The 23,907-nt window shown below is 48.1% G+C and overlaps 2 protein-coding genes across 2 annotated transcripts in view; one reads left to right on the top strand and one right to left on the bottom strand.

The window, feature by feature from the left end:
* The window catches only part of RBPJL (recombination signal binding protein for immunoglobulin kappa J region like), a 38,628-nt gene extending 35,487 nt beyond the window's left edge, over positions 1–3,141 (bottom strand). Inside the window, exon 1 of the mRNA XM_019539802.1 lies at positions 3,044–3,141. Within this exon, the coding sequence (XP_019395347.1) occupies positions 3,044–3,141 (98 nt within the window). The remainder of the gene's footprint in view (positions 1–3,043) is intronic.
* Positions 3,142–8,672: 5,531 nt separating this feature from the next.
* On the top strand, positions 8,673–21,836 carry MATN4 (matrilin 4). Its single transcript, XM_019539639.1, has 10 exons — positions 8,673–8,789; positions 10,861–11,430; positions 13,365–13,487; positions 14,038–14,160; positions 14,824–14,946; positions 15,525–15,647; positions 16,199–16,612; positions 17,076–17,228; positions 18,961–19,065; positions 19,820–21,836. The coding sequence occupies exons 1-10, from the start codon at positions 8,717–8,719 to the stop codon at positions 19,876–19,878; spliced, it is 1,866 nt and encodes a 621-aa protein (XP_019395184.1). The 5' UTR covers positions 8,673–8,716; the 3' UTR covers positions 19,879–21,836.
* The last annotated feature ends 2,071 nt before the right edge of the window (positions 21,837–23,907 follow it).

Below are 23,907 nucleotides of genomic sequence, written 5' to 3'. Positions count from 1 at the left end.
GTGCAAGGGAAAAGATAAAGCCAGGGTGTTCAGGAAAGATCCAGGCTTTGGGAGAATTGTGTGTGTGTGTGTGTGTGTGTGTGTGTGTGTGTGTGTGAGAGTGAGAGGAGGGATGTTTAGGGAACTCTGTAAGAGTAGCTGTTTGCTAAGCAGGAGGGGCAGCTTCTTGAGAGGCCAGGTGTCAATGTTTAGTGAGTGCAGGGTTTATTCCTTTCGGGAGTGCCATTGCTTGGCTTTGTTTTACCTTTTCTTTGTGCAGTGAATACCCCTGCAAGGCTCCACAGAATGCCACCAAGCTGAAGATACTTGTGGGTTATTCTGGCCCCCAAAGACACCATTTTTCCAGTGACTGGACTCACTGTGCCCTTATGCTGCCAAGTCATTAGGTAGTTGGGGGGTGAGGGGGAGGAAGAAGGGGGAAAGGATTGGTCTGGCACGACTTTTTTTCATAAATCAACTGATTTCTGTTCCTCCCCTGGCTCTGCAGCCTGCCCTGCTTAAGGACAGCCCAGCCAGAGGCAGCTCTCTAGGTTAGGTGACCTGTGTTCTTTCCTCTGCAACTAACGTCCTGCATGACCTTGGGCAAGGCACTTCACCTTTCAGTACCTCAACTTCCCTACCTGAAAGAGAGCTGTTGTTGCTTGTTTGTCAGCATTTTGAGATCAGCTGATACAATGCCACGCTTACATGCAGCATTTTAAGAATGAGATGAAGAAGGCCATTTCATTTTCCTGAGGATTTAGCTGGCTTGAAATTTGGTTTCATTCTGATTAGGAACAAAAAAGCCCCAACAAGACTGAAAACTCTGCCTGAAAGGAAATGGAGTCCTGTCTCCCTGGCTGGCTGCATGGTGGCTGCTCCAGCACCATACACATTGGATATTACCTGGCCTTCCCTACAAAATCTGCCTGGCAATGGGATCTCAACAGCGCCCTGCCTGGCTTTCTTGGCACCTTCAGCATACTTGAACCTACTCAGTGAAACGTTTTCATTTTCCCCAAACTGGCAAATTCTGACAAAGTGATGTGTATCCATTGCTCTTCATCATCTTCCATAAAGTTCCCAGTAAGTCATTCTTTCCCTCTGCCATATATCATGTGAATGACTTGCACCCCACTGCCTACAGCCCACTGCCCTCATGGTCTCCTTGAGCTCAGTCCCGCTTCCTGGCCATTGCGGGCTTAGCACAAAGAACAGACGTAAGACTTGGCTGCCCCTAGGTTGTAGAATAAAACACAACATCCAGAAATGCAGACAGGCCATGTGAGTCACAGGAACATCACAGCACATCCAAGAAAAATGGCTGGGGCTCAGGTGTCCAAACCAGAGTCTGTTTCTCTTCTTAAGGCAAAAGGTCTGAGAGTTTTCACAGTCAGTGAAAGTGTTTCCACCCCATCTTCCATCCTCTCTCTCTCCTGTCCAGTCCAGCATACAAGCCATCACACCCTAGGATTGCAGTGGGACCACAGAGCAGATCTGCATCTCCACCCTGCTGCTAGTAAATTGTGGCCAAACATCTGGGTCAGGCACCCTGATTTGGGGTTGCTTGGCAAACAATGTAGTCAGATCCCCAACCTGGATTTATCAGTCAGAAGTGGAATATGCAAAACATTTCTCTTAACCTGCAGCTGGGGAGGGAACTGCCAAGGAGGCCAAGCTGAAATCTGAAGCTGCTGTTTTTCCTGAGAAGGAGCCCTTGGCAGGCAATTCAGACAGACAGACAATGAAAGCAGAGAGCAACACAAGGAATCACAGCTGGCAACTTGGCTGGGATGTGCCAGGGAGGGAGGAGGCAGCAGTACATGTGGGACATGAGTCAGGCTTACCTGTTTGCCCTTGGGGATCCATCGTGTAGCACCTGAGGTCTGCTAGCCTGTGATCACTCTGTGAAGTGAGTCTGGAGCCACCATTTATCCTCTGCCTCTTGTTCTCCGACTTCCCCTTTGTTACTCTCTGCAGACTAAGGCATCCTTCTCAGCAGCATGAAGCAGCCGACTAGTTCCCCGTGCCACTGAAAATCAGAAACTCTAAAGTGACGTTCCTCATTTTGGAGTTCTCTTCTCTAGGTTCCTGGGGGCTGCAACAACCCTGCCTGTACCTTGAGCAGTCGTGCCCTGCTCATATCTCTCTCACTATATAGCCCAGTGTTTATCTCCAAGGTCTCTTGATTATTTCCTAATTTTTCAGCCCTGATCAGTATTTGCTTTTTCTTTCGGCACCTGTTTCCCAGCTGTTTGCTTCTCACACATCTCCAGCTCCCACCAGGAAAGCAGTACTGGTGACAGAAATGGACAGTGCAGAATAGAGAGTAGAGAGCCAGTCAGACAGGGAGAACCCAATATTGAGTCCATCCTCTCAGACAGAGGGGAGGCATGACAAGATAATGGGTCGCTATGGCTGCTGCCACGGGGTAAGACTGCGCATTAATTTGAAACAAGGGGTGGCATGGATGCACTGTCTGTGAGCTGGGGCATTTACTCAGTCATGATAATAAATATTTACAGCCCCTTGTGCATGACTGGCTTAACATGAGATGGGGCATGCACTGTACAGACCCCTACACAGAAGTTAACCCCATGCAGCCTAGAAAAACTTTGGGAATTAACACAAAATGAAGAAGCCATATACCAAAATAAATAAATACAATCCCGAACTGTTTTTCTCATGATTAATTTTTCTTCCTTTGAGTTCATTCTTCTCCCTGTGCTGGCTTTGAAGTTATCTGGATACAGACAGACCTGGGCTCTGTGCCAGGCTGCCACTGAAATGAGACTTGGACACCAGAATCCTGCAGAAATGTTATGCATGGCACATCTGCCCCCAGAAATATTTTGTGGTTAGCAACTTTTCACCCCTCCAAAAAAAAATTATCACTGGAAAGAAATCCATTGAAAAAGATGGCGAAACCAGAATGATTTGGAAGAAGTGTCAGTTATTATTTAACTGTTTAGTTAACTGGGTTGGAGCCAATGCCCTGAAGCTGTGTCAGCCTGAGTCACTAGGTGCCTGGGTTTGTAAGATTTATTGACTCTATACTAAATACCTGAGGCAGATGCGTTCCAAGCTGAAGCCTGATAATGTTTCAGAAAGATGTGTAGTAGGGTTGTGCGAGACAGCATTGTTCCACTTCCGTTTCGACATTTCAGTGCAATAGTGTTTTATTTCGAGTTTTGTTTCGTTTTGAAAGCATTGTTCTGTTTCACTTCATTGAAAGCGTTTTGCTATTTTGATGCTGTTTTGACTTTTGCCAACCCAGTGCTGGGAAGATCGATGCTGCCGCTGGCCCCAGCCAGCTGGACCAGCTTCCTGTCACCTGGCAGGCAGATTGGGGGCCTGCACTCCCGGGAGTAGTCCAGCACAGCCCCCACAGCCCTCCCAGGGTGCAGGCAGCCCCAGTCTGCCTGCTGGATGACAGGAGGTGGGTGCTGCCGGCTGGGGCCAGCAGCAGCACCCGCCTTCTGTCATCTGGCAGCAGATCGGGGCTGCCTGGGCTGTGAGGGCTTTCCTGGACTGCTCCTGGGGGTGCAGGCCCCCATCTGCCTACCCTGGGATTGGGGTGGGGGTAGGTCCCCGCATGAGCTGATTTGCACTGGGCCCTGCATCCTCCTCAGGCCAGCTCTGAAACAGGGCCCGGGGCATAGCAGCTCCTGTGGGGACCCACCGCCGCCCCATTCCTGAGGAGGGGGAGGGTCCCTGCATGAGCTGATTTGCCCCAGCCCCATACCGGAGCCGGTTTGAGGGGGTGTAGGGCCCAGGGCAGATCAGCTCATGTGGGGACCCTCCCCTGCCCCAAGACTGGTGCGGTGGGTCCCCGCACGAGCTGATCTGCCCTGGGCCTGCCTGCTGCTGGCCTCAGGCGGCAGCACCAGCCTCCTGTGATCCAGGAGGCAGATCGGGGGCCTGCACCCCCAGGAGCACTCCGGCACAGCCCCTGCAGCCTTTCTGGAGAAGCAGCCGGGCCCCGTCTGCCTGCTGGATGACAGGAGGCTAGTGCTGCCGGCTAGGGCCAGTGGCAGCACCAATCTTCCTGGTGCTGGGTGCAGCTACACCCAGCGCTGGCCCCAGCTGGCAACACCAGCTTCCTGTGATCTGGCAGGCAGATTGGGGGCCACAGCCCCAGAGGAGTCTGGCACAGCCCTGCAGCCCTCCTGGGGGTGCAGGCAGGCCCTGATCTGCCTGCCATATGACAGGAGGCTGCAGCTGCCAGCCGGGACTGGCGCTGAAGCCAGTAAGCCTGGCTTTGAAACTTGAAACATTTAAAAAAATTCGAAACATTTTGAGTGCCCTTGTTTTGTTTCGAAGGCTTTTTTCTTTTTGATTTCACAGTTTCGAGCTCCAAACACATTGGAACAGCTTTGAAATGAAACACCAGGAAAAATTTTGCACAGCCCTAAAGTGTGTATCATCTGGTCTGTATAGCACAGGCCACAGCACCTCACCCCGACATTTCTGCCTCAGGCACATAACTCCTAAACATACGGTCTAGTTTGAAAGACAACATGCTTCTCTCCAAGGTCCTTTGATTATTTCTTAATTTTTCAGTCCTGCCCAGTTTTTACTCTTCCATTTCCACTGTGTCCTCTGGTTACTCGTGCCAGGGGTTAATTATTCTCACTAGTAAAACAGTTGTGCCCTATTTCTCATCTGAACTTGCCCTGCTGCAGCTTCCAACCATTGAATCCCTCTATGCCTTTTCTATTGGATTAATGAGTGATCTACTGTCAGAAATTTGTTCTCTATTTAGATACTTGCAGACCATGAACAAGGCACCCTTTAACCTTCTTTTGGTTACATTAATTAAAGTGAGGTTCCTAAGCCTCTCTCTACAAGCCATGCTCCCAATCTCAAACCCTTCTTGTAGCTTTTTTTCCAAGTTACAGTCCCTTACAGCATTCCACCCTCCTTTTTGAAGTGTGCACGCCAGAACTGGTGACAATTTTATGATGCAGCTTTGAAACCAGCTAAGTGGGCCTGTTACCAACAAAGGCATTAGATTGAGGGCTTGTACATTTGCACTTGACAGCTCAAGGTAAACTCCAGTGATTGATCATGACTAAGACCTTAGAGCATTAAATCAATATTTACTGATGACTGTACTTAAAATGAATGTCCAATACTGTTTTTAAAGTACTTTTTCAATATCTCCATTCAGTAGTCCTGCCTGTCTCTCAGAGGGATGACTTGGTAACCATGGCACGTGACCATGCATAGAACTTACCCAACAACAGCTTGGGAAGTCTCTGATTTCCAAAGCTTAGGTATATAGGAGCAGCCATTCAGAATCAGACCTGTGGACCCTTTATTCCAATAGCCTTCCTCAGGCAGTGGACCAAAGCAGGTGTTTTGAAGGAAGGTGTAAAGCAGTAAGGAGATGCCCATATAATATCTAACTATGGAATAACTGAAGACAAGGAATTGTCTTCCCCTGACTTCTAGGTTTCTTTTCTGAAGATAGAGGGCTCATATTGAAGCAAGGAGATTTCTAACAGGAAAGGTAACTCTCTCAGTTCAGCTCTGCATCATATGACTTTCAATTTGGTTGTTTGTTCATCATTCCCTCTTATTATCTTTTAAACACTTTGGGATGGGGAGGGACACCTTTTCTCAGAAAACTATTTTTTGTCATGACCTGTTGTTGCAACTGCTTGTACAGTCCATGCCTGCAGAGATTTAGGCACTCAAATCATAGAATCATAGAAAATGAGGGTTGGAAGGGACCTTAGGAGGTCATCTAGTCCAACCCCCTGCTCGAAGCAGGACCATCCCCAACTAGATCATGCCCACCTGGTTTTTCATACAGACATTCCTGAAGATCTGAGTACTAATGTAATTCCATTTTCATTGTAAATGGTTGAAATGAGTGATTTGTTCTTCTCTAGCATGATGTTTTCCTTTGATCAAAAGGCACAGAGATCACTTCCCAAAGAGGGGCTTCATCACCCACCTCCTAGACTGGCATGGTCACTGTCTTTGGAGCTGTCACTAGTTGTCTTGTTTAATACCTTGTGGTAGCTTAAAAATATGGGACTCCTGCTGACATTTCTTGTCTACACTGACAAGGAATGACAGCTCTAACCAGCTGTTAGAAGTTACCCTGAACGACCTTACTCTTCCTAATGCAGTCTGTTAACAGGGGCTTTATCTTGACTCTGAGCAAAGGACAGAGACAGACTCTCCTGGATCAGCTTCATGGCTGATATGATTTACAGTGTGTTTGTTTGTACTTAAAACGGATGGTAGCCTCAAACCCCCATTTTATCATTTGCCTAATATTTCCTTTCCACAACTTTCAATCAGATAACAGGCATATTGTGCCAGACCAGGTCCCCTGCTACTGCTCTGACAGTGGCACCTCTTCCCTCCCAGCCAACCAAGGCTTTCTCTGAGTGGTAGCTGCTGGCTGCATTTTTTGCTTTGAGTTGCACTGCAATTTGCATTTTAATGGCCATGTATAGCACTCCCATGGCCCTGTAGGAATATGAGCTGCCTTCCCATATTGGCTTGAGTGTGGGCTCTCCTCCCCTTCTCTTGGCTGGAATATAACAGCCACTAAGGCTACAACACAAAGGCACCCATTGTGCATTGAGATGCAGGGTTAGCACTAGGTTTTAGTTTTATTTTGAAAATCTGCAAAAAGGGGGGGTCCAGTTATTCTGAACGTATCTGGGTAATTTGCTCCCAATTTGGCTTTCATCTAATATAAGATTGTATTATTTGGCCATTGGCATTGTTATTAAGTTATTCTACTCATCTCCAGATGCTGCATGGTGCTTGCAGCCTGATCAATAATGCATTAATGAAAAGCAAATAAATAAGTGTGTCCCCAAGGAGCTGAAAAAATGTTCTAAATTCCAAGTTTAAAAAAAATGTAACCAACTAAAAAATAAGTAACGTCTTGAGGTTTTGGAAAACTGGATCAAGTCTCTTTCATTCTAGGAGCCCAAATACTTGGGTATCCACATTAGACCAATAAAATAAATAGGAGAGCACAGAGCATGCCCTAGAAAAGCAACTCATGAAGAAAAAACTGCAAAATGCTGAAGAGAAGGATGAAGGTTCAGTGAGGTAATCACTTTCTGTGAAGAAGTGAAGGCAAAATTGTCCCTGCAAAGAGTTGGAGTCTATGAGAAATCACATGCCACCATGGACAGGCTGGTGGCCATTGTATTTTAGTATGGGAAGAGTGTTTGTACAGCACCAAGCACAAAGTCCCTGTCAGCTCCAACGCATGGTCACAGCATATAATTATGGAAGCAATTAACAGTATTAAGTGACTTCAAGAGTAGCAACTGCTCCAAATGGAGAAAAGCTGTGCTCATGCCCTAATGTACTTAATTATTGGGCACACAGTAGCAGCTGAATGGACAGTGATCAATCCTCACATTTCACACACCCAAGGGCTCAGCTGCATGAAAATATTTCTGAAATAACTTGCTGGATTAACCAGGGATCCCAGGCACATCAGGAAACTCTCACAGGGGCATTTTAAACTGAATTGACTTGGAGGCTATTGACTATAGCAAAAAAAGGCTATATTTTCTCAAATACAGGCAACTCCCGCTTAATGCTGTTTCACTTAACGCTGTTTCGCTACAACGCTCATTTGAAATTGATACCTGATTTCACCTAACGCTCAGCGAGTTTTGTTATAATGCTTGCGGTCGCCATCTTGGGTCGTCAAATACTTTTGGTTTTGCTTAACACTCAGTTTTTCAGGAACCAATTAAGAGCGCTAAGTGGGGTTTGCCTGTATATACCTTTCAAAACTGCTTCCAAGAGAGCTTCCCACACAGATATGATGGTCTGTGAGTTTGTGTGGGATTTTGATTGGGCAGATATAGGCATGTGGAAAAAGGCCTTGGAATCAATTTAGGAGACTTCTTGGAAAATTGACTCTGCAATTCACTAAAAATTGACCCAATTCCAGTTTTTGCCGGGGTTTGTGGTTAATTTATGTGGACTGCTCTGCCCTGTGCACTACCCATGACCCTCAGCCTGGCCTGATGTTTATCTGCGAGAAAAGAGTGCGCATAGAGCTGTCACCCCCCTTTACTCAGCGATTTCCTGCTCTTCCATTGGCTGGAGAGGACAGAATTGCAGCCAGCTGTAAAGCACATGGCTGCACATCCCCTCTGCCTAGTTTACAAGTGAAAATAGGCTTGTCCAGCTGCCAACCCAATTCCATGTCTGAAAACCCAGCTGAGTTGTTTGTGTTTGGTGCATCCTCGCTGAGTATAATTAACTGAGCTGCAATGGACTTCCCAGTCCATAGCCACTGCAGCTCTCATCTGAGGTTTCCAAAGTTGCTTAAGACGTTTGGGTGCCCTTTTCAATCCAAGGGAACTGGAATTGTGCATCTAAAGTCTTCTGGCTTGGAAATTTCAGTCTTAAGTGCCTTTTACTAGTCCTTGTGTGGCTCTTGATTTTTTTTAAATCCTTGGTCTAGCAAGATGATCATAGCTGACCTTGGGTCACATCTACTTCCATAATCACCAGGGACAAATCTCTTTAAGGAGCTAGCACTTCCATTTTAAGTTTTTCTGGGCCAGTAGCCCAGATCCTTTGGCCCTGGGCTGGAACAGAGCTCTGCTGACTTCTTGGCTACAGGCACATGTGAGTATATTTGCCCACCCAGATCCCATTGTGATTCCTCTGCCTTTCTTTCCCTGCAGTGACCACTTCAGCACCGGAGCTTGTGTGATCTTGGAGCTGAACAATGAAGCTGCTACTTGTTGCCCCTCTCCTCCTGTCTGCCCTAACAATGTTGGAAGCCCGACCAAAGCCTGCAGGTGAGCAGCAAGCTAAAACTGTGTAAATTCTAAGGAGGAGACACTGTGCCAGCTGGATCAGCTGCAGGTATAGGTCTGAGTAACAGAAACCTCTTGGAGTGAGTTAAGACTCAGGGTTCCTCCATATATCACTTGCTCCAAGCTATCAGTATATCACCTCTTGTGTGACTGGGCTGAGCACAAACCCAATTCCCCATGCCTCCTCACTATCCTTTAATAGCAGCAGTTAAGGAAAGAAAGCAATTTCTAGGAACAAGGAGAGATGAGTGCTGAACACCTACTCAATCCCGCTGCAGCATGTGACATGCATTTATGATCTCCATGTGGAGCCAGTGGGAAAATCTATTGCAGTACCAAAACCAGCAAAAGACTCCAGATCATGAGCCCAGAAGGGCCCTTCCCAAAGACCTTTGGCACTTACGAACCACAGAGATTTTGGTGCTGGTTCTGGGCAGCAGACATGGGCACTCTGTGACTGGGTTTAAGACAGGGCAAAATTCTTCAAATGCTCTGGAACACATTCACAGCTTTCTACATGCAGCCCTCCGCCCCTGTGAGGCTGCCTGTACAGAGTGTGTTTTGACGGCTGTGTTTTGGCATGACTCGCCCAATGTAAACCCCTTACTGAACCTCCTTTATCTCCCATTTTATGCTCCGGGGCAGAGGTTTCCAAACTTTTTCTTGTTGCCTACCCACTTCCAGATTTACCAGCTACCTGCATGTATATAAACCCCTACCAGTTTATATTTAACCCCTTAAATGCCGATTATTATGATAATGAAGATTTAAATCTGACATTATACAAGTTCTCCTGTGTACCTCCCCCTTGCCCCCCCACTCAAGGTATCTTGCACACCCCCAGGGGTATACATACCATAGTCTGGGAATCCCTGCTCTAGGGGAAACAGACTGTGGTTGGGCAGATGCCTGACCTAAAACCTAGTTCTGCTGGGCTGACGGTAAGACTTGCACACGTCCATCTATTGTCTATACTGCCAGCAACACCATGACATGATTATGGAACTTTTTTAGTACGTGTAGACTGATGCGTCTAAGGAGTGACTCTGTCACACATATGTCACGAGTGCAACCAGTTAGAGGCTGCACCTGCAAGGAGCCTAATTCATTGCTAGAGGATTGATTGGCAAACTTAGTAACAGCTTACTCTTATCCTTTGACTCCACCGGCCGGTGCGGAGAGGGCTGTGCCCCTCCCTAAGAGCAGGAAGCCAGGGGTGACTGTTCTGATCCATTCTCTTCCCTTGCCCTGCAAAACTTAAAGGTTTTTGGCTCATCCATATATATTAGGGAGACAAATAGATATAGAGATGGAAGGAGTTTATGGAGAGAGAAAAAGAGAGAGAGAGAGAAACATAGACATTTCTGCAACCAAGTTTATAGTTTCATAGTTGGTAGGGTCGGAAAGGACCTGAGCAGATTATCAAGTCCGACCTCCTGCCACGGCAGGGCAGAGTACTGGGGTCAAATGACTCTGGCGAGGTGTTCATCCAGCCTCCTCTTAAAGAGCACCAGAGTAGGAGCCAGCACTACTTCTCTTGGAAGTTGGTTCCAGATCCTAGCTGCCCTGACAGTGAAGTGGCGCCTCCTGATGTCTAGTTTGACTCTACCCTCTGCCAGCTTGTGACCGTTATTTCTAGTCACTCCTGGCAGTGCTTAGGGGAACAGGGACTTCCCTGTTTGCCTGCTGGTCCCCCCGACCAGTTTGTAAATGGCCACTAGATCCCCCCTCAGCTCTGAGAGCTGCTCTAATTAAATCACCCAGAGTACCTCGTGTGTCAGCATCCCTGTGCTGAAAAATGGCAGTCGGGGCGCTTTAACTAAAGCTTGCCAAATGAGCTTTAGTTAATGGTCCCGCACCCTCATTTTTCAATGTGGGGGCACTAATACGTATGATGCTGGAGTCTGCTGGAGCGCAGTAATTACCAAGCTCCAGCAGACTCGATTAATTGAGTCTGCTTCAATGTGCTGTAATTGCAGCACGTTGGACCGGCCTTGCTGCATGTATATAAGTGCCCTGAGAGTCTATACCCACCCTTTGCTTCTCTCCCCAGCACTAAAATGTAAGACGGGACCTCTGGACATCGTGTTTGTGATTGACAGCTCCCGGAGCGTGCGCCCCTTTGAGTTTGAGACCATGCGGAGGTTCATGATTGACATCATCCACAACCTGGATGTGGGGCTCAATGCCACGCGAGTGGGGGTGATCCAGTACTCCAGCCAGGTCCAGAATGTCTTCTCCCTGAAGACTTACTTCAAGCGGGCTGACATGGAGAAAGCCATCAACAGCATTGTGCCACTATCCCAAGGCACCATGACAGGGCTGGCCATCCAGTATGCCATGAATGTGGCCTTCACCACCCAGGAGGGGGCACGTGAGCTTCACAAGAAGATACCCCGGGTGGCCGTCATTGTGACAGATGGGCGGCCCCAGGACCGTGTGACAGAGGTGGCAGCCCAGGCACGGGATGCTGGTATTGAGATCTATGCCGTGGGTGTCCAGCGGGCAGACATGAACTCCCTGAGGGCCATGGCTTCCCACCCACTGGAGCAGCACGTCTTCCTGGTGGAGTCTTTCGATCTCATCCAGCAGTTTGGCAAGCAATTCCAGGACAAGCTGTGTGGTGAGTGAGGGGCGCAGAACTGCCCCAGGTCTATTGTGGGGCCAGAAGGGGCCAGGATTTACAAGGAAGGTGTGGAGGGGTCGGGTGGATGAAGGACGAGCTGTGGAGGTCATGGAAGGGAGTGAAGCCTTTCCCCTTTGGAGCTCAAACCTAGCCCCATCTTACTAAATCACAGGCCAATTCATGGCAGCTGTTTTTTTGGACTCTAGAGAAACTCACTTGTGGAAAAGCAAAATGTGCTGTAAGGTGAGGACTTAAAGACTGAGTGTGGGGTCCCAGGCAACTGGGATCCAGGAGGTGCTGTAGAAACTGAGCCAAGGTGCATGGGTAATTCAGTGATTTAGGGTCGGGACAGGGAAACACCAGCTGATCTGTGTGGGGGAAGTTCTCACAGTATCTGTCTGCACCTTGCCTGTTTGTACAAAGATACAAGGGTCGGAGTGAAAATCTAATGAATGAATTGACTTTGGTGGAACCCATGGATTTTAGTGGGCTTTGAATCAGGCACCAAGTGAGCCAAACCAATCCATGGCTAAGTTAACTTCTGTTCTATAACAACTGATGTGGGGAAGCAACATTTGCCAAGGGGGGCAATGCAGATGCTTCCAAGAGCTCAAGCATGGTACTGAAGCACGGTATGGATTATTTTCATAGACGTAGACACTCGGGCTGGAAGGGACCTCAGAAGATCAAGTCCAGCTGTGGTAGGCCCTGGGAAGAGACAACCTGTATAGTAGAAGCCTTGATATTTTCCCTTTCAATTAAGTCTTTTTTGTCACCCTTCCCTGTTGATTAAAAGTAATCTTAAAAAAAGTGTCCAAACACTATGTTAGCTACCACGTTCCTTGCCTGCAACTGAAGGTGCGTACATGCTGCTCCAGCAAGTATTTCTGAGCTGCGCTCACGGGGGGCAGGGGAAAACAGGCCCCAAAGCGGTGATAACAGGAATGCCAGCCAGCAGAAGTGCAGAGCTGGTGCCCTCCACAGGGAGCAGGAGTGGTCAGAGATCCCCGCTGCGGGGTCTGGAGCCTTACTTGTCCCAGGTGATTCTGGGCAGCAGGCTTCCTGCCCCCGGGGCATGAGCAGTGCTGTGACTCACTGCACATTTCCACGTGCAACTGTGCATCTGTATCTAATCGAAACTTGGGATGAGACAGCTTGTTTGCACTCGTCTGGCTGGTCTTGGCCAGAAGAGGGGAGTTCGTAATCTTAAAGCCTGGAGCCTATGTGCAGTTTCTATGCTGACAGATGAGATCAGATCTTGGGGACTTGGCCAGACAGCCTAGGGTGCCCCCCGGTGCGTGGTTGCCACTGCCCTTTCTTTCTTTAGATTCTCATTTTTCCATCCCTCTTCCCTCATCTTTCATCTCCCTGTTCATTCCCTTCTCATCAGTTCCCCTTTGCAGGTCTTCTCTCAGCACTCATACCCCTTCCAGCCTTCGAGACTTCATGCTTCTTCTAGACTGGAGGGTTCTGTTTTATGAGGGAACAAAAGGACGCATCCAGCTTTTCTTTATGGGAAGCCTGAAGCCCTTCTGAGCTTCTGATTCCAGACCTTTGTTTGAAGTCCCATTTCTAGCAGCTCCCAGCTTTAGTATTCATTTCAGCCAAACCTGAGGCCTTGTCCATGCGCACACATGAGCTGGTTTGATTAAACTGTGCGGGTACTTTTATTTTGGTTGAAGTGCTGAAACCTTGACCTACTTGACATAAGCTGAAAATAAACACTTAGCTTTTGGTGATTTTCATCAGTAGATTTAATAGCCCTATAAATAAGACCATGCTCACTATCCCCATTGTGCAGATGGGAAAACTGAGGCAGAGGATGATAACCAGCTCCTGCAGAGATGGGGTCATGTCAGAACCTGGGTAGGTTAGGTTTCCTCATACATGCTGTAGCCAGTGAATCCAGCATGACCAGCCATGTCTTTCAGGTGTGGATATGTGCACAGAGCTGGATCATGGCTGCCAACACACTTGTGTCAGCGTTCCAGGCTCCTTCTACTGTGGATGTAATCCAGGATACAAGCTCAACGCTGATGGAAAGACATGTTCCCGTAAGACCTTTTCATTTCTCTCTAACACGCTTTCACCAAGTATGTACATTTTAAAAGTGTTTACAAGTATCACCCCATTGTACAGACAGGGAAAGTGAGGCCCTGAGAGGTAAAGTGACTTGCTGAGCAGGCCCACAGCACGGTCAGAACTGGAAGTGAGGTCTCCTCAGTCCTAGTCTGGTTTTCTTTCTCACTAGGCCCTTCTGTCTCCAGCTGCACTTGCTAGTTTGGTGGTGGAGATAATTACTAGAGGGAATTAGTTGTTGGCATGATGTCTAGGCCCTGAACTTTGAAAATGCACAGCTCAGCAGTGGGCATCAGGACCCTCTGCCCCATGCTAGTGTGTGGGGGAGGTAGTGTTAGGATTATCTGGAGCTGAACAGTCTCTCCGCTCTTGTCTGTGGGTTGGTAAGACCTGCCTCTTCCTCCTTATGTCAGACGCATCCTGTGCATGCTGGGATCTGAGCCTGTCTTTTCCCCTGGGTGTGGGAGCATGAGGACGCGAGATGGTAAAGGGGTGGGTGACCAAGTCTTTTCTTTTCTTCTGCAGCCATTGATGCCTGTGCTGATGGGAAGCATGGCTGTGAGCACCAGTGTGTCAGTGCGCATGGGTCTTATACCTGCCGCTGCCGGTTGGGTTACTCCCTCAATGATGATAAAAAAACCTGTACTGGTAAGTAACTGCCCCCTCTCTCTGCTCCTTCCTCCTTTTTCTCCTCATTTTCCATCCCATTTCCCTCATCTTTCATCACCCCACACTTTCCTTCTCTCCTCATCATCATTTCCCCTTTGCAGGTCCCCTCTCTGCCCTCAGCACCCATGTTCCCTTCAGCCATTGAAACTGTTTCTTCCTGACCAGAGGGTTCTCGTTCCATATCCCTCTTCAAGCTAGAAAATAGTGGAGAAGTGTTGGAGATAGTTTGGAAACATAAACACACTTTTTTTGGCCAATGTTTGTCCTTTTTTGGTGATCTCTGCTTACTTCTAGCAGTCTGAGTCCCAAAGGAGAACTTCAGCTTACAGTGGTAGCCTGTGAATGCTTTATCTAGACTAAGATCAAGATGCACACAGTCAGCCACTGGCAGGAGCTCTGTTGCCCAGGTGGGTCATCAATAGACCCTATTTGCTTTCTTGAAGCAGGGCCTTAGCACAGAGACACCTGTGTGAGTAGGAACCCCATATTTCCAGGGGGTCTGAAGACACATGGTAGTGAAAGCATGATGTAAAATCACAGCATTCTGCCTCCAGGACAGACAGTGGTCAACTTAGCCTTTGAGATCTCTGCAAGGGTTGAGATGCAAAGCAGATGTCCCCATGTGTCTACTTCTCTTGCCAGCGATTAATTACTGCAACTTTGGGAACCACAGCTGCCAGCATGAGTGCGTGAGCCTTGTGAATGGGTACTATTGCCGCTGCAATGATGGCTTCACTCTGCAGGCTGATGGCAGATCATGTCAGGGTAAGCGCTGCATGAGCATCGCTTCTGCAGAGAATGGCTGTAATAACCAAGAGCATAACCGGGCCACAGTATGGGTAACTTGCTGTGGTTAGAACCCAAGCATCTGTCACCAGAATGGTGTCCTTTTGATAGATGTGCTCACCTTGTACATCAGTAAGTAACCCAGGATAGTCGTCCAGGGCACCAGCATCCTGGAGCTTGGGGAGTGCAGCTGGGATTGGAAAGCACATGCCCTAGCATCACACCTGGAAGGTTGGGGTGTCACAAATAGCTATAATGCATTCTTTCCAGCCCTGAAAAGAATGAATCGCTTAAGCTACAAAATACAGATCCTGATTTGGAACCTGCCCCGAAGTCTGGACATGAAATTTTTCTGGACTTGAACCCATCACTGCTTTCCATTGAGATAAATGCATGCTGCCCAGGTCCTGTGAGGGATACTTTGCATGTACAGCAGGAATGCTTACTCAGCTCCCTGTTTGGCAAGCATGACCCACAGAGCTCCTACCTTTAAGAGGGGAGCTCACTGCATGGTTATAACTTATGTAAGAAGATTTGTGTTTTGATTTGTGTTTTAGCTACTGACCTTTGCAATGGAGTAGATCACGGCTGTGAGTTTAAGTGTGTCAGTACATCAGGCTCTTACCACTGCGTTTGCCCAGAGGGACAGCAGCTCCAAACTGATGGGAAGACATGTAACAGTGAGTATCGGGGATGGGGCCTGCAGACAGGTTCCTTACTAAAAGGGGCTTCATCCCATAGCAGCTGGCACCCACATTCAAGGAGTGTGCTCAGAGGATATTAACACTGGTCCCTGGGGGGAGAGGAGAGAGCCCTGTTGCATGTGATAGAGATGAGTCTGACTAACAGAGGAGAGACAATGACAGGCTCTAAATGGAAGGGACAGGGCAGGATCTCATCTTCTTCTGACACAGCAGGCAGCAACACAGGATATTTGGGTATGATTTACAAAGGGAGTTATTGGGGCCGGGGGGCGGTGTCAGGATTTGATGGGAGTGGATATATATTTGAAGGGGATATTTAGCAAAATTTTTCCCAATTATATTTTGCTCCGCTTTGCTGCACCTGCTTCAACTTGCCTTGATGGCTCAGGAGAGAATCTGTGGGGAAGCACCAGGAATCCCAGCTCCCCTTCATTCAACTGCATCCCCTGGCATTTCTGCCCTCTGGGGTCTCCCTGGGCAGGCCAGGCTGGTACCCTCTGACCTTTTGCCTTCATGTCTGCTTGCAGAGTGCAAGGCAGGGCACATCGACCTAGTGCTGGTGATTGATGGCTCTAAGAGCGTCCGGCCCCAGAACTTTGAGCTGGTGAAGCAGTTTGTGAACCAGATTGTAGATTTCCTGGATGTGTCACCACACGGCACGCGTGTGGGACTGGTCCAGTACTCCAGCCGTGTGCGCACCGAGTTCCCACTCAACAAACACAAGACAGCAAATGATGTCAAGGCGGCTGTGATGAAGGTGGAGTACATGGAGAAGGGCACCATGACTGGCTTGGCTCTCAAGCACATGATTGAGCACAGCTTTTCTGAGGCAGAAGGTGCCAGGCCACTATCCCAGAACATACCCAGAATTGGGCTGGTCTTCACTGATGGACGTTCCCAGGATGATATCTCTGAGTGGGCCAGGAAGGCAAAGGAATCGGGTGAGGAGCAAAGGGGGTGAGAAATCTCAAAGGGTTTCTAACTCCTAGGGTCTTGTTGGGATGGTCCCGGTGGGGGGATGCACTTTAGGAACCCAACTTTCCAGGCCAATTTTGCACAATCTCTCAGGTGCCCAAAGGTGGTGGTTTCTGGGGGTAAATCATGATGTCTGGCATACTGAAGCTCCCATTTCCCTGAGTGAGCATGGCTTGCTGGTACTCATCACATTTATATACAAACCAGCTTATAACTGAAGCAGGCTGAATGATGCCTCTTGCTCTGTGGTGCAATAATGAATAGCCCATACCAACAGTTGTGATTTCCTTGCAAGGCTACACCTTAACTAGCTGGCCAGACAACTTTGGGCAACAGTATCCTACTGAGCTTGCTGGGCTGGTCTCCCCAGGTTCGTGCCCACAGGCCATGTCCAGGCAGTAAGGAATTGTCCTTTGCTGTGTTGTGTAGGAATCGTCATGTTTGCAGTTGGGGTTGGAAAAGCCGTGGAAGAGGAGCTGAGGGAAATCGCTTCCGAGCCCGTGGAGCAGCACTTTTCGTACTCTGCCGATTTCAGCACCATGACCCATATCGTTGACAACCTCAAACTTAACATCTGCCCTGGTAGGTGGGGGCAGAGTCTGCAAAGTAACCTCACCCATGATTGGACTGGCGTCATTCAATAATACCACTGTGGTAGCACCAATTGGAGTTGGGTTTCTCTTGCGCTGTAGAAATACAGATGAGGCTATAACCACAAACAGCTTTCAAGCTTTTCTAGGACAGTTATGGTACCCATTGCCCTCCCATTCACATTCTGTAGCCTACTTCTGTTCACAGTCAGTGTGGGCTACAGTACAGTGTTATTCCATTTTGGAAAGCAGAGGCGGGGAGAGACTAAGTTATTCACCCAAAGCCACATGAGAAATCTGTGGTAGAACAGGAAGCTGAACATCAGCCTCATGACTCACAGGCTAGTGCCCTAATGACTGGGCCAATTTCCTTCTACACTTAAGGTAACAACTGATGCAAAGCATGTGGAGGAGAGGCAGCCAATGGATGTACTGTTTATACACACATGCGTGCATTAGCCTTATTCTTAAGAATTGGGCACCCCATATCTCCTTCAAGCCCAGGTTGAGTTCTCCCTGGCATTGTGACAGACCTGGGTCTTGAGGGAGGATTTGAGAGCAGAATGGGTGCCACTGGTGACAATTCTATGTATAGGGGGCAGTTGTGAGCAGCTGGCATCACTGATGTAGTATTGAGGAGAGTGGGGGTGCATGATAAGAATGGAAAAGCAGAGTGGGGCTGGATTTATTTTGGCAGCACTGATGTGGCTGTTGCCACAGCATCTCCAGTCATACATAGAATTAAGGCTATCTTCTTTTCTGCCGCAATTCCTCTCTAGCCAGTTCAGGTAACACACAGCTCCTCCTCTCTATCTAATTAGGTTAAAAAGAAACAGCTTGGTTTATAGAGACCCTACCCAAGCTGCAGAGAAGATGACAGATACTTGGGGTAGATGGCTGCATTAAACTAACAGTAGAATCTGGCATCCCTCTTTGCTGCAAAGTCTTGTAACCAGAAATTCAAAGGCAGGTTAATTAGCAACAGAGTAATGAGTCTCATGGCCTGGGCAGTTTTCATTCACTCTATTGTGGATGCTCTGCCTGGAGGCTTGTTTGGCAAATATAAGGAGCCTGAAAAAGGAAGTGTTTTGTCCCAGACTGTTTGCCCATGGGCTGTGTTCCCAGAGATAAGCTTGTTGGGCCTTTCTTAGGTAAGCAGAGCTACTGCTTTATGAAAATTACCTAGAATTTAGAACCACTGGGATCAAGCTTACTGGAAAGAGACCTGGGAGATAAAATAAGAGATAAAATAGAACTCTCCAGGGCTCTTTAAAAGAATTAACAACAGCATCAGACCCAAATGGATAGACCACCTCATTGCATTAGCATAAACCCATTAGGCTCCGGTCCTTCCTCTCAGCGAGCTAGCACAGCCCCCCAGAATGATCATGGGAAGTTTCCAAGGAGAAGGAGAGAGAGCCATGTCCCTGCAGTGTTTTGTGTTTTGTTCTCAGATCCTCCTGCAAACCTGAGGACAGAGTGGATAAAACATAGTGGGTAAAACATAGGCTGATTGTCAGGACTTTTGTTCCTACTACTGTCTCTCCTATTCCTGACTCTTTCACCAAGTGGCTGTGTACCACTGGCAAATCACCTTCACCCCTGTCACTGGGAGAGGGGCTTACTTTTCTTGGGAAGCCTGCATGTTCTCTGTGTAAGGCACAGTCAGAGAGCACAAAGGTGCGCAGCAGAGCACTGATGACAATTCACCTGTTTTTTTTCAGAGGAGGGCAAAGGAGAGACTGAAATCCGGAGCCCATGCGAGTGTGAGGCCCTTGTGCAGTTCCAGTCAAACACTGTGGCCATCCTGGAGAGCTTGACAGAGAAACATATCCTTTTTGGGTAGCCAGCATGGGCCATGGCTGAATGGCAGCCACACAGGAACCAGATCAAGTCTGTTTTGTTCCAAGCCTTTAGGGCCAACTTTTACCCTGATTCTCCCTCTGGTCACCCAGCCGATGAGTGTCCGTGGGCTGTTCTCTTTGTCAGGGCAGAATCTGGCCCCTGCCACTTGTTATGTTGACTAGACAGTGACAGCTTGATTCCCAATTCAACTGGGCTTCCTGTTACCCTTCAGAAAAAGCAATGGGCTCCAAGCACATCTTAGCATGTGCAGCAACAAACGTGCCTTCTATGCTAACAGGTGGCCCTATCTGTGTCAGTGGTAATACCAGAGCTGGATCCAGCCTCCATCTGTGGGAGGAAGAAGGAGCCACAGCACAGGGACCCTTACAGTTTGGGGAAGAGTGAAGGGGATCTTTGAGGCCCTTAGGTCCCTAGAAGAAGGGGAAGAACAGACTAAAGTGGGGAGGGGAGGGCAGCGGCACATCTGATAGTCATTCTGACCAAGTATAAATAGAAACCTACTATGCCTGTATCAGGGTGAGCACCTCCTAGAAAGGAAGTGGTTCCAGCAAGCCCCAGGAAGGATGTTCTTTCTATGGAGCCCATGAAATATTCAGTTCATCCTTTTTCTGTGTTTTGTTGGGCTGACACCAACATCACCTGAAGGTCATCCCTTGATCCTCCCTCAGTGTCAGGCCCCACTCCTTCTTTACTGCCAAGTTTCCTTAGTGTGACTACTTGCTCAGATGACAGCCAGACTCGAAGACTTGGAAAACCAGATTGCCAAAAAGAAGTGATCTCTTTACATGGCCAGGAAGCAGTCAAGCTTGGGGTACAGAAACATACTGTAGCTACACATCATTCTTATTTCTAGGTTATTGTAAAGGGCCATTGTTTGTTCTTATGTCACAAAATCCTGAGAGGGACTCAGAGATCTAAAAGAAAAAAACAAAACAAAAAAACCTGTTCCGTAAGTAAGTGGAGTCAACCTTCAATGCTGGTCCATTCCTCTGGGACGAGGCGCAGCAAGCGTGGCTGGCTTGGACATTCAGAGAGGAGACGGGCAACAAGTTGCATGGCATCAGGGATGAATCGACAGCAGTTGGCCTCTGGCTTCTTCATGGAGGACCAGATCCGAGGGTTTCCATTAGGCAGCAGAAGTGCTTTGCAAAGGCAGCAGTGCCATCCTGGACGTTTCCTGCAGCTCAGCTCTCACTTCAAACAGTCCTTAGACTTGGTGTTGATGGGGAAGGGAGTTTCCAATGTTCCCACTCTGTGTGGGACGTGCTGTTTGCTGCCCTGCTCATCCTCATTGGAAAGTGAGAGATCCTTCAGCAACCTCTTTGTCTCTAAAGCTTTTGCTTGAATTGCACATGAATTGAATATTTGATTTCCATTAAAGGGGAGAGAACTCCAAATCGAAACCAGACAAAACATGATCAAATGCAGCTGGAATATTCCTGATTGAATCTCCTTTTCACCCATGATTCTGGCAGATTGTTGCAGAATTTATCATCTTGTTTTCTATCCAATATAAATATATATATAGAAAAATATATCTTTGTGTATATATCTTTAATCCTGAAAGCAAGGTAGTAATATTTTTCAACACCTTATATATATACTTTTCTATCCTAACAGTAAACCCCCTGAAGGTTTCTATGGCACTTTTTGGCTCTTTTCACTGGGAAAATAGTTAATTTAGGCAGGCATCTATGTATCAGTTCATACGACTTTGATCTCAGCAACTGGGCTGTCACCACTCTGGTGTGAGAGAGGTAAGAGAGAGAACTGGCCAGGGTAATGTCTTTGCTGTAAGAAATCCATGTCATATGTTGTAATGCATTGCACATGTAGTATGGTAACACAGTCTGATAGGAAGTGAGTGTTAAAGGCATCTCAGACTTTCACCAGAATGGCAGATCCGGACCATCAAGGGCCTGTCTTCTGTGTCATAGGAGTCAGCCAGTGTTAATCAGCTAAATCAATGGAGCTATGCACATTTATACCAGTTGGGGGTCTGACCCATCATCTCTAAGTCTGGGCCTCATGAATAAAAACTGGGGTGGAGCTTCAGAAGCAGCCCCTCTGGAAGAGTCATAACGCAAGATTTGTGTAGGGAGGTGCCACGACTGTGACCGCATTGAAGCTATTTTTCCTTATTATATAGTCCCATAGCAGCCTGCAGGGAACAGAATTTGTGATCTGGTCAGGCTTTGCTGATAGCTGGGGATCAGCTTGCTAGGGGTCTTGCAAGGAGGGGGTCAGAGATGAGGTAGGCGAAGGGAAAACCTGCTAATCCTCAGTTCCTGTCCTAGTGCTATGTAAGCCACCATCCTGTGTGACAAGGGGACTTGCCTGGGTGTGGCCTCTAATCCCAACCCCCAGCCCCATCCCACTCTCTCAGTACAGTGCTTTGAATCCTTTGTGGGGGGCCTCCTGTTACTTCTGTCCTGAGACCCTTTGTCTCCTGCTTTTTTGGAGCACTTTCTTCCTCCTCAAATAGCAGAGGAGCTGGGTGAGGGGGAGAGTTCAAGGAAGGGCTCTGTGTGAACTTGAACCATATTCCTTCCAGCTGAACATTATCTAAATGTCCCTCATGTGCCAAAGCTCTCCTGCTCCTGTCACGCCTGTGATGTCATCTGTGAATGCAAACTAGTGTAGCAGAGCCGCCTCCTTGGTGGACCTGGATCTATTACAAAGGCTCCTGTTACCTGGCACTGAATCCCAGCAATAAAGAGACACTTTCCAGCCATCCCTTGCCTATGAATGTTGATTTATTGTAATGATCATTGTTTTGTTCCAAGCTGAGGGCACTTGTAGCCGGGTACTAAAACCACAAGTGGAATTCAGACTAGACTTCATGTGCACATCTCAGTGTAAGCAGAGCATGTAAACAGCTTTTAACAACTTTCTCCCCAGGTTTGAACTCTCGTTCTGCTATGCAAACAGCTCCTGAGTCCATGCAAAAGAGCCCCATTGTGCTATCATCACCCTTCTGTGTCACTGAATTACCAGGCCTAGGGATGTTCATGACAGTCCTTTACTATACATTTCCAGGGGAGGGGTGCACATTTTGCCAGATAGACAGATTGGAGCACTCCCTTCCTCCAGATGCACCAAGCTTTCCTGATACTACCCTGCTTCTTGCTCAGTCTTGCAGGGACTCCCTCTAGCATGATCCCTACAGAAGTGGGACAGGATTGAACTTATATTTATGGTAACTCTCTTTATGATCAAGGCTCAGAAGTTCTGCCCAGCAGTCAGGAGATACTTGTCCAGCACTGATCTCCTCTTGTTTTCTGGATCTGATGGCGTTTGCTACCTATTTAGAGAAGTATGACTGCTACTGTTGGCTCTCTCCAGCATGGCTAAAAGCCCCCAAGTTCAGGAGAAGCATACTTTTGAGAAGATAACCATGCATGCCTTGCAGAAAACAATGTGAGATCTTATGAGATGTATGTACTCAGACACAAATAGTAGCAGAGCAATGATAAATAGGCCTCTTGGGAGCTTGAGAATGGGGAGGGAAAGAGAAACACAGAGAGATGCTGTTACAATGAGGCAGGTTTTGCCAGGGGAGGCGAGGTTTGCATCAGGGCTCTGGAACTGATGAGCCTACGGAGGGGCCCAGTACCGGAAAGCCCTTTCCTCGGCTCCAGAATCTCCCCTTGGCAGGTTTACTCAGGTTTGAGTGATAACTGGCATTCAGGCCTGATCATCACCACTTCACAAAGGTCTGGATCCTCCCAGCAGCCCTGTTCCCATTTCACTGAGGGGGAACTGAAGCACAGATGAAGTGACTTGTGCAAGATTGCACAAGGAATCAGTGCCGGAGGAGTGCAGTTCTCACCTGCTGCTGGCCTAAGGGTGCTGGGTCACCCTTCTCCCTCCTTAGAGACACAGGCCTGCTGCTGGGGCCCTAAATTAGATCCTTGGGCCCTTTTCGCCTCTAGACTAAAACAAAGAAGTTAAAAAGATAAATGGGCCTACGAGACCTTTTTCCCTGCAGTGAGCAGTCCCTGGCCAGGGGAACTCTGAGGCTGCTCTGAACTGTGCTGAGGACAAGCTCTCCACGTTTCTTGGGGAGAGCAAAGCTGGCTTCATGCATTTCTGGGCTGAGCCCAGCTCAGCTGGACCCGAAGAGGAGGCCCAGTGTGTCTGCTCAGCTCCAGCACTGAGGAACGACTGAGATTCGCCCAAACAACCCTGTAACTGCTAGTGCTGACAGTGCAAACCCAAACCCAAGAATCAACAAAACCTAAGCCAAAGCACCAGGCTGGCTTGTGAGGGGCCACAGCACACACACGGGCACTCAGTGGCCTAGCTCCATGAGCAAGGGCACTCCCACAGCCACTAGCAACCCGCCACAATCTGCTCTGTGCTTTCCCCCAGGGGCCACTGAAGTTAACCCCCCCCCCCAAAACAACAACAAAACAAAAAAAACCCAACACCCCCCCCCAAAAAAACCAAAAAACAAAAAACCCAACCCAGTTTCTTCTTTGAGTGCATGCAGGAGCTAAACAATTGGGCTGTTTGACTGTGTGGCTGAATGGGAGTCTGTGGGAGGTGACTGCCATGTGGAGCCGAGTTCCAGGAACTGATTTTTCACTCGCTGCTACGAACAATCCTTGTTTTCACAGGTGAAACACTGAATGGAGCATTAAACTCCAGCTCCTCATTGGGCGCTGTTCTGTGTTAATCCATTACGGACCTGGCTCCCACCACACACAGAGCTGTTAGCTCAGCTCAGCATGGCAGGAGGCCAAAGGCCAAGACAGCCAGGCTGGTGGTTCTACCTATTTCTGAGCTGGCCTCAAATCCAA

Source organism: Crocodylus porosus, unplaced genomic scaffold (genome assembly GCF_001723895.1).
Source record: "Crocodylus porosus isolate Cpor-Errol unplaced genomic scaffold, CroPor_comp1, whole genome shotgun sequence".
Classification (NCBI taxonomy): domain Eukaryota; kingdom Metazoa; phylum Chordata; order Crocodylia; family Crocodylidae; genus Crocodylus; species Crocodylus porosus.
This window is presented reverse-complemented; position numbering and strand designations above follow the sequence as displayed.